This window comes from Anolis carolinensis, chromosome 3 (assembly GCF_035594765.1).
Source record: "Anolis carolinensis isolate JA03-04 chromosome 3, rAnoCar3.1.pri, whole genome shotgun sequence".
NCBI classification, from domain to species: domain Eukaryota; kingdom Metazoa; phylum Chordata; class Lepidosauria; order Squamata; family Dactyloidae; genus Anolis; species Anolis carolinensis.
In genome coordinates, this window is record NC_085843.1 from 131,701,850 (window position 1) to 131,721,875 (window position 20,026).

General features: G+C 42.5%; 1 protein-coding gene and 1 long non-coding RNA gene across 2 annotated transcripts in view; both read right to left on the minus strand.

Annotated features, from left to right (window-relative positions):
* LOC134297587 (uncharacterized) overlaps positions 1-20,026 on the minus strand; it is a 163,766-nt gene that overhangs the window by 128,378 nt on the left and 15,362 nt on the right. The gene's annotated exons all lie outside the window — the stretch shown is intronic.
* LOC134297586 (uncharacterized) lies at positions 10,250-18,640 on the minus strand. The gene is made up of 2 exons (XM_062975506.1): positions 16,931-18,640; positions 10,250-10,341 (listed from the first exon to the last, which is right to left on the minus strand). The coding sequence occupies exon 1, from the start codon at positions 18,445-18,447 to the stop codon at positions 17,176-17,178; it is 1,272 nt and encodes a 423-aa protein (XP_062831576.1). The 5' UTR covers positions 18,448-18,640; the 3' UTR covers positions 10,250-10,341; positions 16,931-17,175.

Consider the following 20,026-nt stretch of genomic DNA (forward strand, 5'->3'; position numbering starts at 1 on the left):
TATAATGAGTACTATTTAAGAATCCCTAGTTATTCACACTGTTTCTTAGGCAGACACCTGCCAAATTTTAAATGGAGATGAGACAACCCTAACATGTAGCTGTGCCAGAAGCCTTTGGGAAAATATTGAAAAATAATTATTCATAGTTGGAATATGATTATGAAACATGAATATGCCTGTTTTTATTTCACTGTTTTGGTTTGCTTAGATGGCTAGACAAAAGAATGACATCCTGGAAAGCAACAATTCAACTCCCTAATACTTTGAATAGGAACATATTGTAGATTTATGAATACTGCATTATTATTTTTAAAAATAAAATTCATATGCACTAGAGCTTTCCATGTTTTTTTTTGTCTTAGCAACTGCTAGTAGCATGTCATGTCATCACTCTAGGGTGGCAGAGCTGCCCATGGAACTTAGCTGATGTTTGTAATTTTCTTTCACATTAATATTCATACCCATCTGTTAGCATAGCTCCTTGCCCCCTCTCAAGAAACACATCCAAATTTTACAGGACATGGGTGGTAAGCCAGAGATAAGTATGGAAGAGCAGTTTAGAACACATAGAAAGCTCTAGTCTGATTTCAAAGGCTTTGCAAACATGGGCAACAGAAAGCAACTTGGCTCAGAAATAGAAATGCTGTGACTGTGAATGGAAGACGCTTCCTATGCCATTCATCACCCACTCTTTTTCATTATTTGTACAGGTTTGGCTCGGTGTACATATGTTTTTACACACTGTAGTCAGCTGTTTCTGTGTGATATTATCAGTTACAATCTGTGCTTCATCCATTTTGTATTAACTACTTAAATTTCATTCCGTTGTTGAAAGCATTTTAACCCTGCCCTTCATGTTATAATAAAAATGTTTCTAAAAACCTTGTAGTTTCACCTATCAGAGAAAAACTTGAATTCTTCAAACACACATTCATGCCCACCAGCCTCAAATGCAAGGCCAAAGCAAACAAAAATGTACATCCCTAAGGTGTACACTGCTTACGCACAATAGAGTCATTTGGCTGTTCTCTTTCTCTTGCGGCCAGTGTTAGAAGCACAACAATTAGCACTATAGAGTCAAAAATGCCTCAGAGTGAGCTGTAGGAATAGGATTCCTTCCTTCAAGTATTTTACTATTTTCTTTACTGCATTTCAGTCACGAACAGGAGGTGAACTGATTCTTATTTTTTTAAAAAATAGTTTTTATTGAATTTAAAATTTTCATACAATAATTACTTTTATCACATAGCAGATATATAATGTTTCATACAATACTTGCATCGTTCTTTCATATCTACTGTTGATTTATATCTACTACAATGTTAACATTTATCCATCTATATTTCTTCACCACTGTGTATCCCCCCCTCCCACCCCAAGCCACTTCTTATGTATTGTCTAACCAAAATCTCATTTCTTCCTGAGGCAGTAGCCCTCCATCCCTTTTTTGAAGTCCTTTCTCGATAAATTTCCCCCATACATCCTCAAAATCATTTTTTTTCCATATCCCTCTTTTAACTTTTAATTTGCATGTTAGCTTATCATTTATTACCAATTTCCATACTTCTTTATACTATTCTTCAATCTGAACATTTATTTCTTTTCTCCAGTGAACTGATTCTTATGCACAAAATCCCAACAGTTACTAACATTGTCCGTTTGCTTATGTTCAGAAGATTCCCAATAGCTTGTCTGTACTGGCTGTTATTCAGCACTGCTTACATGTCTATTGTGCACTTTCAGTACTTGGTCTCCACAGGAATGCTAACTGGATTTGCCTAAATTAATCCAAGATATTTCAGTAGTTCTACAAACATTTGCTTTTGGTTAGGAAGATAATTTCCATCTTCTTCTCTTTTGATCTGCATTCCAAGGTAAAATGTGATGACATCTTGTTGCTTCACTTTTACTTCTTTGCTGAAATGATCTATACTTTCATCACTGTCTTTTCTTTCCCCACAGAAATGATCAGGTCACCTACATAGGTCAAAATAAATGTTCATTGATGTCTTTGCTGTTTAATCAGGATCTTTAACTGATGCACAGACTTTCTAAGGACACTTCCAGACTGGCAAAAACCCCATGATGATTCACAGTTTTACCTGAGGCATCCAAACAACTTCTCAGGTAAACCCGAATTAATCCAGAGTAATCTGGGATTTTTCAGTTTACTCCAGATTAATTGGACACCAAGAAAGATTTGGACCACATTCCACAATCCTGGAGGTCAATCCCCGTTGCTATCCTGGTTATTTGGGCTCTAAGAGCCTGAAGGAACAGGATGACACACCACCCTCTCCACCCTACCCCCCTCTTTTGCCACAAAAACTTACTGGAGCAGCCTGGCTGTATGTGCAGGCCCCTTGAAGACAGCTTCTGAGTGTCCAAATGATGTGTTAGGAGGTTAGGGAACAAGAGGAATTTTAGCCAGGCCCCTCTTGTAGGTTTTTGGGCAAAATGGGGGGGGGGGGCTTCGAGGCTGAGGTTGAGAAGAGCATGTAGCCACCTCACAAGGAAAGCGTGCAATTTGGGGGAGGTGTCTGGAAGATTTAGTACTGTCTGGAAGGGTCCTAAGGTTAAGGAGAAATGTTTAAGGCCTATAAACTAATAGAGAGAGAGTGCAGCAGTTACATATTTTCATTACGTAGTAAAAATAGCAATGTCTTGGAAAAACAAACTTAACTACCAACCTTTTAATGCCATCAGCAAAAAATTGGGTGTTTTATTAGCCACTGATGCACCACTCTTTTTGTATCACCTACTTGTGCCTTGTGGTTATGCTCCTCTGTCAGTTGCTAAGGAACCCACCTGGCACACACTTTACTGAACTTAAGGCTGTCATGGATCAGGGTATAAGCAGATCCAACACTCACATTCAGTTTTCCTGCAACCTCTTCAACTGTTATTTGTCTATTTTTTGTGAATCAGGTCCAGGGTTCTTCATTACTTGTTGTCAAGTAGCTGGATGTTTAGAGGACTTTGCACCCATCACACTACTATGACTGCTTTCAAACATTTCAATTCAGTCATAGATGACTCTATGAGAAAGAACTTTATCACCATACTGAGGGCAAATGCAGAGATGAATTTGTGCTCCCAACACATCTTCTGCCCACAAAAAGCATATGGTAGAATGGTGTTCCTCTTTGATGTAATCTTGTGTGTAGAACATTGTTCAGATGATACAAGTACATTTGAACATCAGTTATTTTGTTTTGATTTTTAAAATTTGCTTCAGCTTGCTTTCAAAAAATGTCCAAACCTGGGTTGTAATACATTGCTGTCTCCCTATACATATTTGATTAAATAGTGTACTGCAATTCTTTTAATAGGATAATGTGTCTGGTGACCTGTCACTCTTCCTGACTTTTAGCAATGGTGCATTAATCACTCTTTTTCCTTTTCCTCTTGTAATGTTAATTTCCATAAAATTGCTTGCATTATATTCACTTTCTGTTATTTCTGTCTGCCTATATTCATTTATTAATCAAAACAGACATTTTAAAATTCTTGCAAGTTGTGCATAAAAAACAGTCCACAGAGTCCTGAATGATAATGCTTAATTAAAAAAACTATCTTTCCCTCTCCCTCCCTCCCCCCCTCTCTCTCTGGAATAGAAATGAAAAAGAGATACACAAAAGACATTTCAGGACTGGTCACAGTTTTATTCAGTTAATTTCTACATGAACTAATAAAATTTCCTAGTCAATATATGAACTAGAACACATTATTTCTTACATGCAGGTTTTCAGAATTTTGCAATGAAACTTCCAGAAGAAGAGCAGGTGGGCAAACATTCCAAATATATATGTGTGTGTGTGTGTGTGTGTGTGTGTGTGTGTGTGTGTGTAAAATATATGGAAATCAGCATTGCATTGGGCCCTTCATATCTGCTAGGGATTGTATTCAGGATCTCAATACAATGTTAGTCCCATTATATATAATGGTGTAGTAAAATGATGTCCCTTATATCAAATAGCAAAATTCAGGGTTTTACGGATTTTTAAAAATATTTTAAAGCCATGGATAGTAGCATCTGTGGAAGTAGAATCTATGGATTTGGAGAAGTGACTGTATATTGGGAATATGTGTTGCTTATCATCTCTATCATCTTTCTCTCTTTTGTCCCACCCACCCCGGATGGATCTAAAATGTGGAAAGACCTTGTAAATGACAAATCCCATGATTTTATAGCATTGAGCCATGACAGTTAAAGTGGCGTCAAACTGCTTTGATTCCACATTGTAGATCCATCCAGAGAGAGGGAGGGAGGGAGGGAGGGAGGGAGGGCAGAGATAGAATTAATGTATATTAGAAATACGTGTTGCCTAAGTTATAGAGGCATCTTCTTGAGATATATATATATATATATATATATATATATATATATATATATATGTTGCGCTCCGCCCTGAGTCCCCTTCAGGGGGAGAAGGGTGGAATATAAATGCTTTAAATAAATAATAAATAAATTGCTCATATCTTTATCTCTGTGTCTTAAGCATCCATCCATCACAGTTACTCTGAGTATGACATTCAAATAAAAAAAAGCATGTTTAACCAATGATAAATTGTAAACACCTTCACCTTGGAAAGCAATTCTCTTGCACTTTGCCTGTGGACCAGAGAAGAAATGCCAGACTATGCTGGTAAGTGAATCCTACTTCCAAACAGGTAATATAACTAACACCTGAAATAAGATTGTATGTAGGAGGTTAAGATCTAGCCATTTGACAAATAACTCTGTCTTTCATAAGAAAGAAATGGCTGTGGTGTTGCTGCCTCATACATCTCTTACTACAATGATGAAAAGTTTGTGTGTTATGTTTGCTGTAAAAAAAACCAAAAAAAAAACAAACAAAGCAAGGAAAAAAACCATTTTGTTGTTTTTACAATAATCTACGGAAAGCAGGAGCCAAACCTAATCTGAAGATGTGTTTTAAATGTCACATCTGAGCAGCCAACTATGGCAGTGATGCTAATTGCATCTCTCTGTTCTTACCCTAATTTCAAAATGCACTTAGAATTTTATTTTTATTTTCTCCAAGCTCCAGAAGCCATTTAACCTTCTTCGGAACCTTGGGAGATGTTACAAAATTTAAACTTATGCACTTTTTTGACCCTCTAGTTAAGATTCTACTTTTCAAAAGGCAAGGTCTCACAAATGAACTCCCAGCCTGCATGCTGCCTGTTTTTTAAATCTTTTCTCGCTGACATTTCTGTTAAGTGCTGGTTGAAAGTGGAGAGAAACATTTTGAGACTGTCAATCTGATTTCACTAGGCCCAAAATGTGATTGGAATAACCAAACTAAGAAAGGCTCTTTGGATCTCAGTTAAGAGATAGAAATTGGGTAAGGAGAAGAAGCAGGAGTAGCAGCGGCATCCGTTAAAAAAAAATCTAACACTTATAGCATAACACTGAATACTGAAAGTTAAAAACCAAATCGACATTATGTCTCACTGAAGCAGCATATGTCTCTTTTCACATTGAAGTGAAGTCTAGTTTGTGCAGATATACCTTTACAGAGTCTAGGGATTTCTTGTTAGATAGGGAAGGGGACTTGTTTGTTATGGCCTTTGGCCACAGATGGTGAACAGACTTTGGCTCTGAGCCACATTCTCAAATTGATAGAAATTAGCCTCTATCGTTGCTCCCGAGAGTGAAAAATGGCTTTGATTAGGAAGTATTTAGAACTCTCTGGGGAACATGCACTCCTATAAAAAATGGCCAAGTTTCAAATTGCAATACACATGCTGGTTTAATTAGCCAACCGTCATATTTAGAGCGAGAGGCATATTGCTTTGATCGTTGCTTAGCTGCACCAAACTACGGAGACTTTTGACGTCAATCAGTATTTCCCTGCTGGCACCAAGCTGGGAAGGATTGTGTTCCTAGCTGCAGGTGCCTGAAAAAGCATGGGTCAAATATGAATTATGCCAAGGACAAAGTGGCAACTGTTCATTGGAAATCACATCATTGACCTTTTGATCTTGTTTGATCCCAATTAAAACATTGCTACTTTCAGTTGCTATGCAAAGTTGTCATTACCTACATCACAATCTTCATGTATATCCCACCTTTTGCCCAAGGGGACATACCAATTAAAATTATGACAATATAATTAAAAACAAACAAAATCTGCTTTACTGGTGGAAAATTTAAAGAAGGATGGTGATATTTCTGGACTGGGATTAGGGGCAATGGAGGCAGTGACATTTTGTATTTAAGAAATTACCTACTCTTAGAAAAGAAGCAGTGACATATTTCATGGTTTTAGTTTGCATTTTTAATTCAGTTTCTTTAAGATTTCAACAGGGCTGGGCAGGGGAGAAATTCCATAACAAATGGTCAATGGCATTCTATAAAATCCAATAGCCCATTAAAAATCAAGTGGATGGATAATTTTACAAAGAACCATTGACAATAGCATAATATTGTCATGTTTGAGATATGAATTTGTGGGTTTGCCATATGTGTGTGTGTGTGTGTGTGTATGTGTGTGTGTATGTGTGTGTGTGTGTGTGTGTGTATCTTCTCACTTAATTGATACAGCATGGTATGCATGTCTGCAACAATTTAAGATTCTTTTCAGTTTTACTCTGAATTAATTCTGTAAGCTCCAATCCAAATTAGGACTAGTATGGGTAGGTTTAAGCCTTCTGTCTTCTGTTTTTACTGTTGGTGAGGATATTAAAAAGTGCTCTCCATCTTCCCAACTCTGTTCAACAAAATCATTGCATTCATTTCACAGGTGAAAACTAGATCATGTGTAGCCACGCAACATCAGAGGAGTAATGCCTGTCCCTGCCAAATTAATAGGAATGCAGTGTGGAGGTTGCAAAAAACCAAAAACTGAAACTCTAGTGTGGGGTACTAGATTTTTACAATAAAAACCAGTTTGGAGGAATTTAAGCCATATACTCACACAGTTTAAACTATACCTAAAACTGTGGAGGCTTTATACTTACCAATAATGTGAGCGCAATTTGTAATTATATAGGGACTTCCTGAACCATCTTGACAATGGGGCAAGGAGTCCCTTTTCCTCAGCAATGCCAAACATGGCTTAGTGTCACTGGGCAGCCACTAGGCTTGCTCAAATAATTCGATTTCCCCGTTACCCATTATTAATTCGTTATTTTCGTTTGTTTTGAAGCAATATACGGCCTTGATTGTCCACACGTCTGGATATCGCGGTTTCGAATCGCGAGAGGCCGTTTTTTCTTATTTCTTCGTTTTTTTCGTTAGGAAAAAAAAGCTTTTGCAAATCACCCAAACTCCCACCATTCAGGCCCTTTCCTTTAGCCCCTCAGCAAAAGGGGCGTCACGGGCTCAGCCAATGGGAGGGAGCGAGGGGGAAGGAGGCCGAGGAGGAGGAGGAAGACGGAGGGGGAAAATGGCTGCCGCCGCCGCCTCGCCTCAGCTCAGGCCTGGAGAGACCGAGAGAGACAGAGAGGGGCCCGGCGGTGAGGAGGAAGAGGCCCGGGATGCGAGGGGGTGTGGGCCAGGCCCGTCCTCGGCTGATCCCGGGGAGGGAGGGAGGACTACGACTCCCAGGGGCCCAGATTCGCACCCTCCCTCCCCCCAATACAGGTCTCTCCATACCACGCTACATGAACTTGAATGGATACTGTGGTTGTGTTGTCGAAAGCTTTCATGGCCGGGATCACACTGTTGTGGTATGTATTCCGGGCTCTATGGCCATGTGCCAGAAGCATTCTCTCCTGACGTTTCACCCACATCTGTGGCAGACATAGAGGTTTTGACATCTGTGCGAAGCTAGGCAAGTGGGGTTTATATATCTGTGGAAGGTCCAGGGTGGGAGAAAGAACTCTTGTCTGTGGGAGGCAAGTGTGAATGTTGCAATTGGTCACCTTGATTAGCATTGAATAGCCTTGCAGCTTCAAAGCCTGGCTGCTTCCTACCTGGGGGAATCCTTTGTTGGGAGGTATTAGCTGGCCCTGATTGTTTCCTGTCTGGAATTCCCATTTTCTGGGTGCTTCTGGGAAGGTAATGGCACTCCATGTAGTCATGCTGGCCACATGACCTTGGAGGTGTCTATGGACAACACTGGCTCTTGGGCTTAGAAATGGAGATGAGCACCAACCCCCAGAGTCAGACATGACTGAACTTAACGTCAAGGGATACCTTTACCTTTACCTATACACACACACACACACACACACACACACACACACACACACACATATGCAGGGACTATATATATATATATACACAGTATATATCACACACACACCAATTTAACAAAGTTTCAGCCACAAAAACAAAGTTTCTGAAGTAGAACAATGACTTTCACAGTAAAGACAACCCAATTTAACAGGAAATTAAATTGGTTCTCGCAGAAGCAGAGGCAGCAGGAGGACATTTTTGCTCCCTGGCTTCAGGTAGGATTTGGCTAAGATTTTAAACTGAGTGTGGGCTTGGCTCCTGTGGTCAAAGTCTAACTGTTGTGTGACTGTTGTGTTGAAAGAGAGCCAGGTACTTAAGTTGATTGACAGCAGGCATTGTCCCCTGTTAATTGAGTTTCTGGGAAAGCTTTATTTGCCAGTGTGAGTTTCTGCCAGAGCCTGATCCCAGAAGGGCAGTTTTACAACTATCCTTTGCAGTACATACAGGAAACAAAGCAACATAAACAAATACACAAAGAGGTGGTTTGTTGCAGTTTGCACATAAAGTGCGTGCATATTACTTAACTGTACAAAGATCCCACTTGGCCACCACGCTCACCAAGAGATGCAACAAAAGCAAAACATTCCCATCACATGCACCAGCTGTGGCATGTTCCGCTTTTTCATACAAAAACTAGACAACTACATCTGCTCCAAATGCAAACAGATGACTCTGATGGAGCAGAGGATCCAACAGCTTGAGCACCGTATTAAGACCCTTAAGGACATTCAGGCACTCGAGCTCTTCTTGGACACTGCACAACACGCTGCTGTAGATCAGCAGCCTGCATCACACCAACACCACCAAGACCATGATCAGGAACCTTATGGGGAGATCAACTCAAAGGTAGACAACCCTCAGGCTTGGAAGGAGGTCACCCATAGAAGGAGACGCAGGACCAGGCAGCCTCCGCAGAACTCCTCTGCTCAGCTGCATTTACACAACAGATTTGAAATTCTTACATCATTAACATACAATCAGGAAACACATCTTGTGGAGGACCACAGTTTCTTAGATACCACTCAGTGGACCACCCTGGATCAATGTGCAGGGGATAGCCCTGATGGGGACAGTGCATCACCACAGTCACACTTATGTAATCATGCAAATGCTCCATCCCCAATCATAGACCAGGAGCAACAGGAACATCCTTGGGAGAGTAATGGGCTCTTGGATGTATCTCAATGGATTGTCATTGATGAATGCACTGGGGATGTTGAGGAGGAGGACAACACTTTACACCTACATGATTCACTTCAACAGGAACACTCTTCAGGGGACATACACACTGTCTTGCACAAAAGGGACCCCGTCAATCCTCAAAGGAAACAGGTCTTGGTAGTAGGTGACTCCCTCCTTAGAGGAACGGAAGCCATCATTTCCAGACCGGATGGGATGACTCGAGAAACATGCTGCCTCCCGGGGGCAAAAATACACCATATCACTCAGAGGCTCAGCAGGCTCCTAAAGCCCCATCACCCTCCCCACCTTATGTTGATTCATGTAGGTACCAATGACACCGCTAGGCATACTTTTCAAAAGATCACAAATGATTTTCGAGCTCTGGGAACAAAGCTAAAACTGTATAATGTACATGTGATCTTTTCATCCCTCCTCCCTGTTGTAGGACACGGCTCTACAAGGGCCGGAAAAATAGTACAGGTCAATAACTGGCTCAGAAAATGGTGTCAAGAGGAGCATTTTGGCTTCCTTGACCATGGTCTACTCTTCCAAGAGGATGGACTACTGGCAAGCGATGGGGTGCATCTCACACAAGTAGGAAAACATCTTTTTGCACACAGACTCACAAACCTCATCAGGCGCACTTTAAACTAGATCCACTGGGGGAGGGGAACAACAGCCTGGCGAACACTATATTACCCACGACCACAGGGAACCGCCGAAAGGCTAAACGGAGGGCTGCACAAACACAGCAAGGACCAAGTACAGAGAGCACAATAATCCCAAATAAACAGTTCGAGGGGAGGTCACAGGGGCTTACATGTCTTTACACTAATGCTCAGAGCATGGGAAATAAGCAAGACGAACTCCAACTCCTAGCACAGCACCACACATACGATGTCATAGGCATCACTGAAACCTGGTGGGATGACTCCCATCACTGGAATTTAACCATTGAGGGCTATAACCTCTTTCACAGAAATAGAACAAAGGGGAGAGGAGGGGGAGTAGCTTTATATGTCAAAAACAGTTACGTTGCAGAAGAAATGCAAGACTGTAATCCGGGAAACCAGCTTGAAAGCATCTGGATAAGAATCAAGGGAACCGGGACTCAAAAAGATCTTGTTGTGGGTGTCTACTACAGACCTCCGAGTCAGGATGAAGGACTTGATGAAGCCTTCTGTCAACAGCTGACCAAACAGGCACAAAGAAGAGATATAGTAGTCATGGGCGATTTCAATTATCCCGATATCTGCTGGAAAACAAACTCAGCCAAGAGTACAAAGTCCAACAAATTCCTCACTTGCCTTGCAGATAATTTTATGGTCCAGAAGGAAGAAGAGGCAACAAGGGGATCAGCAACTCTTGATCTAATCTTAACAAATGTGGAAGACCTGATCAATACAGTTGAAGTGGTTGGATCCTTAGGGGCAAGTGACCATGTGCTCCTGCAGTTTGCAATACAAAGGAATGCTGAAACTAAGACAAGTCAAACACGCATTCTGGACTTTAAGAGAGCTGACTTCCAAAAAATGAAGGAATTACTGAGCGGCATTCCATGGACGCCGATATTAAAAAACAAGGGAGTTAAGTATGGATGGGAGTTTTTCCAAAGTGAAATACTCAAGGCGCAAATGCAAACAGTGCCAACAAAGAAGAAAAATAAGACAAGTGCAAAGAAGCCAGAATGGATGTCCAAAGAACTTCTAACTGAGCTAAAGCTCAAAAGTGACATGCACAAGAAGTGGAAAAGGGGAGAAATCACCAAAGAAGAATTCAAACGTATAGCCAACACCTGTAGGGAAAAGGTTCGCAAGGCTAAAGCGCAAAATGAGCTCAGGCTTGCCAGGGACATAAAAAACAACAAAAAAGGCTTTTTTGCTTACGTTGGTAGAAAAAGGAAGAAAAAGGAGGCGATAGGGCCATTGCAAGGAGAAGATGGGGTGATGGCGACAGGGGATAGGGAAAAGGCAGAACTGCTTAATGCCTTCTTTGCCTCGGTCTTCTCAGAAAAAGAAAGCCATCTTCAACCTCAGCAACATGGAATGGACGAAGGATTGGGGGAAATCCAACCCCAAATAGGGAAACAAGTTGTCCAGGAACACTTGGCCTCTCTAAACGAATTCAAGTCCCCAGGGCCAGATCAGCTACACCCAAGAGTACTGAAGGAACTAGCGGAAGTTATTTCAGAACCACTGGCAATTATCTTTGAGAGTTCTTGGAGAACGGGAGAAGTCCCAGCAGATTGGAGGAGGGCGAATGTGGTCCCTATCTTCAAGAAGGGAAAAAAGAACGACCCAAACAATTACCGTCCGGTCAGCCTCACATCAATACCAGGCAAAATTCTGGAAAAGATCATTAAGGAAGTGGTCTGCGAACACTTAGAAACAAATGCGGTCATTGCTAATAGTCAACACGGATTTACCAAAAACAAGTCATGCCAGACTAATCTGATCTCTTTTTTCGATAGAGTTACGAGTTGGGTCGATACAGGGAATGCTGTGGATGTAGCGTACCTGGATTTCAGTAAGGCCTTCGACAAAATCCCCCACGACCTTCTGGCAAACAAACTAGTAAAATGTGGGCTAGACAAAACTACGGTTAGGTGGATCTGTAATTGGCTAAGCGAACGAACCCAAAGGGTGCTCACCAATGCGTCGTCTTCATCATGGAAAGAAGTGACAAGTGGAGTGCCGCAGGGCTCCGTCCTGGGCCCGGTTCTGTTCAACATCTTTATTAACGACTTAGACGAAGGGTTAGAAGGCACGATCATCAAGTTTGCAGATGACACAAAACTGGGAGGGATAGCTAACACTCCAGAAGACAGGAGCAGAATTCAAAACGATCTTGACAGACTAGAGAGATGGGCCAAAACTAACAAAATGAAGTTCAACAGGGACAAATGCAAGATACTTCACTTCGGCAGAAAAAATGGAAATCAAAGATACAGAATGGGGGACGCCTGGCTTGACAGCAGTGTGTGCGAAAAAGACCTTGGAGTCCTCGTGGACAACAAGTTAAACATGAGCCAACAATGTGATGCGGCTGCTAAAAAAGCCAATGGGATTCTAGCCTGCATCAATAGGGGAATAGCGTCTAGATCCAGGGAAGTTATGCTCCCCCTCTATTCTGCCTTGGTCAGACCACACCTGGAATACTGTGTCCAATTTTGGGCACCACAGTTGAAGGGAGATGTTGACAAGCTGGAAAGCGTCCAGAGGAGGGCGACTAAAATGATTAAGGGTCTGGAGAACAAGCCCTATGAGGAGCGGCTTAAAGAGCTGGGCATGTTTAGCCTGCAGAAGAGAAGGTTGAGAGGAGACATGATAGCCATGTACAAATATGTGAGGGGAAGTCATAGGGAGGAGGGAGCAAGCTTGTTTTCTGCTGCCCTGCAGACTAGGACACGGAACAATGGCTTCAAACTACAGGAAAGGAGATTCCACCTGAACATCAGGAAGAACTTCCTCACTGTGAGAGCTGTTCGACAGTGGAATTCTCTCCCCGGGGCCGTGGTGGAGGCTCCTTCCTTGGAGGCTTTTAAGCAGAGGCTGGATGGCCATCTGTCGGGGGTGCTTTGAATGCGATTTCCTGCTTCTTAGCAGGGGGTTGGACTAGATGGCCCATGTGGTCTCTTCCAACTCTACTATTCTATGATTCTATGATTCTATGATTCTATGAAATAAGACTTTCAAACCAGGAACAGATTTCTGCAATTATTAAAAAATGGTTTATTATAAAAGCTATGAAAATTCTCCAAAGATCAGAGGATAAGGGAAACGTTCCAAATTTTGGTGAGCTATCAGTGTTAAATGTGTTCTACCACTGTACCAAGTTTGAAGAAGATCACTCAAAAAATGAGGGTGGGAGAGTCCTGTAAAGTCCTCTCCCTCTGTGCTGTTTTTGGGAATTGCACATGCGCGGCCGCCATTGACGAATTAATTTTGAAAATAACGAATTTTCGTTAATTTCGAATTTTTTGGGGGGCAAAATTCGGAAATACCTTCAGAAACGAAACGCTGCCCCCCTCTAGTTTTGAAACGAGTTTAGAATCAAATTTTTCGTGGATCGATCAAGCCTAGAAGCCACCCTAGAGACCCTCCCCCTGTTTACAGCTGTCATAGCTGTGACACCCCACCTACCTTGGTCTATGGCACTCTGGCTAATATCAGGCAAAGCACCCACACATTAAAGGAGCTAGGAAGCCCCCTGTCCCCCCTGTCACTGCATAGGTGCTCTGGTTGATGTCAGTCAGAGCACCCAAGAGAAGATAGGTGGGGTGTCATGGCTGGTGACAGATGTGATACAAGAGGGAGGATGACAAGATGTGACAGGGGACCGCCATCCCCCATCTCTGGGACACCTGAACCTGAGGAATGTGGCATGACAGTCAAGACATCTACCTCCAGTTCTGGTTAGGAACCGACCCAGCTGTCTTGACAGCCTTCAAGTACAAATTGTTAAACAGTCGGTCCTGGGCTAGTCAGATCAGGCCCATGTCAACCTAAGTGGCCAGTGTAAATGAATGTTAAACAGACCAAATGAAGACAAAAGGTCTATGCCTGATAGGAACTATACATATTTTAATGATGTTTTTATTAAGACTTATTAAAACAAAACCTATACAGTAGAGTCTCGCTTATCCAACCTTCACTTATCCAACATTATGGATTATCCAACGCAGTCTGCCTCCCACCCAGATTCACAGGTGTCTCTATAGGCAAGCATGGATCACACAGATTTTAAAAAATCTTTACAGGACTGAACTTTTTACGGATTTAATTTCATAGAATCATAGAATCATAGAATAGTAGAGTTGGAAGAGACCTCATGGGCCATCCAGTCCAACCCCCTGCTAAGAAGCAGGAAATCGCATTCAAAGCACCCCCGACAGATGGCCATCCAGCCTCTGCTTAAAATCCTCCAAAGAAGGAGCCTCCACCATGGCCCGGGGGAGAGAGTTCCACTGCCGAATAGCTCTCACAGTGAGGAAGTTCTTCCTGATGTTCAGGTGGAATCTCCCTTCCTGTAGTTTGAAGCCATTGTTCCGTGTCCTAGTCTGCAGGGCAGCAGAAAACAAGCTTGATCCCTCCTCCCTATGACTTCCCTTCACATATTTGTACATGGCTATCATGTCTCCTCTCAGCCTTCTCTTCTGCAGGCTAAACATGCCCAGCTCTTTAAGCTGCTCCTCATAGGGCTTGTTCTCCAGACCCTTAATCATTTTAGTTGCCCTCCTCTGGACGCTTTCCAGCTTGTCAACATCTCCCTTCAACTGTGGTGCCCAAAATTGGACACAGTATTCCAGGTGTGGTCTGACCAAGGCAGAATAGAGGGGGAGCATAACTTTCCTGGATCTAGACGCTATTCCCCTATTGATGCAGGCCAGAATCCCATTGGCTTTTTTAGCAGCCGCATCACATTGTTGGCTCATGTTTAACTTGTTGTCCACGAGGACTCCAAGGTCTTTTTCGCACACACTGCTGTCAAGCCAGGCGTCCCCCATTCTGTATCTTTGATTTCCATTTTTTCTGCCGAAGTGAAGTATCTTGCATTTGTCCCTGTTGAACTTCATTTTGTTAGTTTTGGCCCATCTCTCTAGTCTGTCAAGATCGTTTTGAATTCTGCTCCTGTCTTCTGGAGTGTTAGCTATCCCTCCCAGTTTTGTGTCGTCTGCAAACTTGATGATCGTGCCTTCTAACCCTTCGTCTAAGTCGTTAATAAAGATGTTGAACAGAACCGGGCCCAGGACGGAGCCCTGCGGCACTCCACTTGTCACTTCTTTCCATGATGAAGACGACGCATTGGTGAGCACCCTTTGGGTTCGTTCGCTTAGCCAATTAGAGATCCACCTAACCGTAGTTTTGTCTAGCCCACATTTTACTAGTTTGTTTGCCAGAAGGTCGTGGGGGATTTTGTCGAAGGCCTTACTGAAATCCAGGTACGCTACATCCACAGCATTCCCTGTATCGACCCAACTCGTAACTCTATCGAAAAAAGAGATCAGATTAGTCTGGCATGACTTGTTTTTGGTAAATCCGTGTTGACTATTAGCAATGACCGCATTTGTTTCTAAGTGTTCGCAGACCACTTCCTTAATGATCTTTTCCAGAATTTTGCCTGGTATTGATGTGAGGCTGACCGGACGGTAATTGTTTGGGTCGTTCTTTTTTCCCTTCTTGAAGATAGGGACCACATTCGCCCTCCTCCAATCTGCTGGGACTTCTCCCGTTCTCCAAGAACTCTCGAAGATAATTGCCAGTGGTTCTGAAATAACTTCTGCTAGTTCCTTCAGTACTCTTGGGTGTAGCTGATCTGGCCCTGGGGACTTGAATTCGTTTAGAGAGCCCAAGTGTTCCTGGACAACTTGTTTCCCTATTTGGGGTTGGATTTCCCCCAATCCTTCGTCCATTCCGTGTTGCTGAGGTTGAAGATGGCTTTCTTTTTCTGAGAAGACCGAGGCAAAGAAGGCATTAAGTAGTTCTGCCTTTTCCCTGTCCCCTGTCGCCATCACCCCATCTTCTCCTTGCAATGCCCCTATCGCCTCCTTTTTCTTCCTTTTTCTACCAACGTAAGCAAAAAAGCCTTTTTTGTTGTTTTTTATGTCCCTGGCAAGCCTGAGCTCATTTTGCGCTTTAGCCTTGCGAACCTTTTCCCTACAGGTGTTGGCTATACGTTTGAATTCTTCTTTGGTGATTTCTCCCCTTTTCCACTTCTTGTGCATGTCACTTTTGAGCTTTAGCTCAGTTAGAAGTTCTTTGGACATCCATTCTGGCTTCTTTGCACTTGTCTTATTTTTCTTCTTTGTTGGCACTGTTTGCATTTGCGCCTTGAGTATTTCACTTTTGAAAAACTCCATCCATCCTTAACTCCCTTGTTTTTTAATATCGGCGTCCATGGAATGCCGCTCAGTAATTCCTTCATTTTTTGGAAGTCAGCTCTCTTAAAGTCCAGAATGCGTGTTTGACTTGTCTTAGTTTCAGCATTCCTTTGTATTGCAAACTGCAGGAGCACATGGTCACTTGCCCCTAAGGATCCAACCACTTCAACTGTATTGATCAGGTCTTCCACATTTGTTAAGATTAGATCAAGAGTTGCTGATCCCCTTGTTGCCTCTTCTACCTTCTGGACCATAAAATTATCTGCAAGGCAAGTGAGGAATTTGTTGGACTTTGTACTCTTGGCTGAGTTTGTTTTCCAGCAGATATCGGGATAATTGAAATCGCCCATGACTACTATATCTCTTCTTTGTGCCTGTTTGGTCAGCTGTTGACAGAAGGCTTCATCAAGTCCTTCATCCTGACTCGGAGGTCTGTAGTAGACACCCACAACAAGATCTTTTTGAGTCCCGGTTCCCTTGATTCTTATCCAGATGCTTTCAAGCTGGTTTCCCGGATTACAGTCTTGCATTTCTTCTGCAACGTAACTGTTTTTGACATATAAAGCTACTCCCCCTCCTCTCCCCTTTGTTCTATTTCTGTGAAAGAGGTTATAGCCCTCAATGGTTAAATTCCAGTGATGGGGGTCATCCCACCAGGTTTCAGTGATGCCTATGACATCGTATGTGTGGTGCTGTGCTAGGAGTTGGAGTTTGTCTTGCTTATTTCCCATGCTCTGAGCATTAGTGTAAAGACATGTAAGCCCCTGTGACCTCCCCTCGAACTGTTTATTTGGGATTATTGTGCTCTCTGTACTTGGTCCTTGCTGTGTTTGTGCAGCCCTCCGTTTAGCCTTTCGGTGGTTTCCTGTGGTCGTGGGTAATATAGTGTTCGCCAGGCTGTTGTTCCCCTCCCCCAGTGGATCTAGTTTAAAGTGCGCCTGATGAGGTTTGTGAGTCTGTGTGCAAAAAGATGTTTTCCTACTTGTGTGAGATGCACCCCATCGCTTGCCAGTAGTCCATCCTCTTGGAAGAGTAGACCATGGTCAAGGAAGCCAAAATGCTCCTCTTGACACCATTTTTTGAGCCAGTTATTGACCTGTACTATTTTTCCGGCCCTTGTAGAGCCGTGTCCTACAACAGGGAGGAGGGATGAAAAGATCACATGTACATTATACAGTTTTAGCTTTGTTCCCAGAGCTCGAAAATCATTTGTGATCTTTTGAAAAGTATGCCTAGCGGTGTCATTGGTACCTACATGAATCAACATAAGGTGGGGAGGGTGATGGGGCTTTAGGAGCCTGCTGAGCCTCTGAGTGATATGGTGTATTTTTGCCCCCGGGAGGCAGCATGTTTCTCGAGCCATCCCATCCGGTCTGGAAATGATGGCTTCCGTTCCTCTAAGGAGGGAGTCACCTACTACCAAGACCTGTTTCCTTTGAGGATTGACAGGGTCCCTTTTGTGCAAGACAGTGTGTATGTCCCCTGAAGAGTGTTCCTGTTGAAGTGAATCATGTAGGTGTAAAGTGTTGTCCTCCTCCTCAACATCCCCAGTGCATTCATCAATGACAATCCATTGAGATACATCCGAGAGCCCATTACTCTCCCAAGGATGTTCCTGTTGCTCCTGGTCTATGATTGGGGATGGAGCATTTGCATGATTACATAAGTGTGACTGTGGTGATGCACTGTCCCCGTCAGGGCTATCCCCTGCGCATTGATCCAGGGTGGTCCACTGAGTGGTATCTAAGAAACTGTGGTCCTCCACAAGATGTGTTTCCTGATTGTATGTTAATGATGTAAGAATTTCAAATCTGTTGTGTAAATGCAGCTGAGCAGAGGAGTTCTGCGGAGGCTGCCTGGTCCTGCGTCTCCTTCTATGGGTGACCTCCTTCCAAGCCTGAGGGTTGTCTACCTTTGAGTTGATCTCCCCATAAGGTTCCTGATCATGGTCTTGGTGGTGTTGGTGTGATGCAGGCTGCTGATCTACAGCAGCGTGTTGTGCAGTGTCCAAGAAGAGCTCGAGTGCCTGAATGTCCTTAAGGGTCTTAATACGGTGCTCGAGCTGTTGGATCCTCTGCTCCATCAGAGTCATCTGTTTGCATTTGGAGCAGATGTAGTTGTCTAGTTTTTGTGTGAAAAAGCGGAACATGCCACAGCTGGTGCATGTGATGGGAATGTTTTGCTTTTGTTGCATCTCTTGGTGAGCGTGGTGGCCAAGTGGGATCTTTGTACAGTTAAGTAATATGCACGCACTTTATGTGCAAACTGCAATAAACCACCTCTTTGTGTATTTGTTTATGTTGCTTTGTTTCCTGTATGTACTGCAAAGGATAGTTAGTAAAGGTGCCTTTTTCTTAGCCAAATCTTAGCCAAATCCTACCTGAAGCCAGGGAGCAAAAATGTCCTCCTGCTGCCTCTGCCTCTGCGAGAACCAAATTGGACACAGTATTCCAGGTGTGGTCTGACCAAGGCAGAATAGAGGGGTAGCATGACTTCCCTGGATCTAGACGCTATTCCCCTATTGATGCAGGCCAGAATCCCGTTGGCTTTTTTAGTTGCCGCATCACATTGTTGGCTCATGTTTAACTTGTTGTCCACGACAACTCCAAGGTCTTTTTCGCACACACTGCTGTCAAGCCAGGCGTCCCCCATTCTGTATCTTTGATTTCCATTTTTTTCTGCCGAAGTGAAGTATCTTGCATTTGTCCCTGTTGAACTTCATTTTGTTAGTTTCGGCCCATCTGACAAACATTCTGATAATGTTTTACTGTAAGTTTATTTTATGCAATTCTATCTTAAGTTGTAGCTGATTTGTTAGTAGCCAATGTTTTTGTAGTCAATGTTTTGAATACATTGCAATGTTTTGGTGCTAAATTCATAAATACAGTAATTACTACATAATGTTATAGTGTATTGAACTGCTTTTCCTGTCAATTTGTTGTGAAACATGATGTTTTGTTGCTCAATTTGTAAAATCATAACGAAATTTGACGTTTAATAGGCTTTTCCTTAATCCCTCCTTATTATCCAACATTTTTGCTTATCCAATGTTCTGCCGGCCCATTTATTTTGAATAAGTGAGACTCTACTGTAACTGAGGTTTTAGAAAAAAAGAAAAATATTTAGAGGACAGGATCTCTAATTTTGTCCAAAGATGACTCAATGTCTGTAAAGTAATGGACGTGGTTTGCAAAGTTGACAAAGAGGCTGAGTGGATGTAATGGGCTGGAAAACAAAGGAGGGCAAAGTAAGAGACTCGGGGTCCATTCACACAGTCCCAAAATCCTTCTTTTCAAGATTCGCCTGAGGTGTACAAACAATCTGGATTTCCAGGTTTGCTCCAAGTTAAAAGAAATACCTGGGAAGGTGGCTGTTAGTGATACCCCCTGAGTCAATTTTGGATTGACCAGGAAGGTTTCTAGATACCATCCAGCTGAAATGCCAGTGTTTGGGGGAGATTGACTAAAATCTGAGAGAAGCCAGCATTTAAATGCCAGTTTCTCTTCGGTTTTAGGCCTAGAAAAGAAAAGGGTAAGAAAGCAATCTCATATTTCAGATAGAACAGATTCTGGTGGATTCTGGATGATTGTGGAGTATGTACCAAATCTAAAAAAATTAAAAAAAATGAATTATAGGTGTCAGCACATTATTGACTAGGAGTAGAATATTATGTACAGATCAAAACTATCAACATACATCAAAACACTTCAGTCCAAGCCTTCAAAAATTGAATTTTATGAAGAAAGAATGCATATCCTCAGCACTTTTTTCCT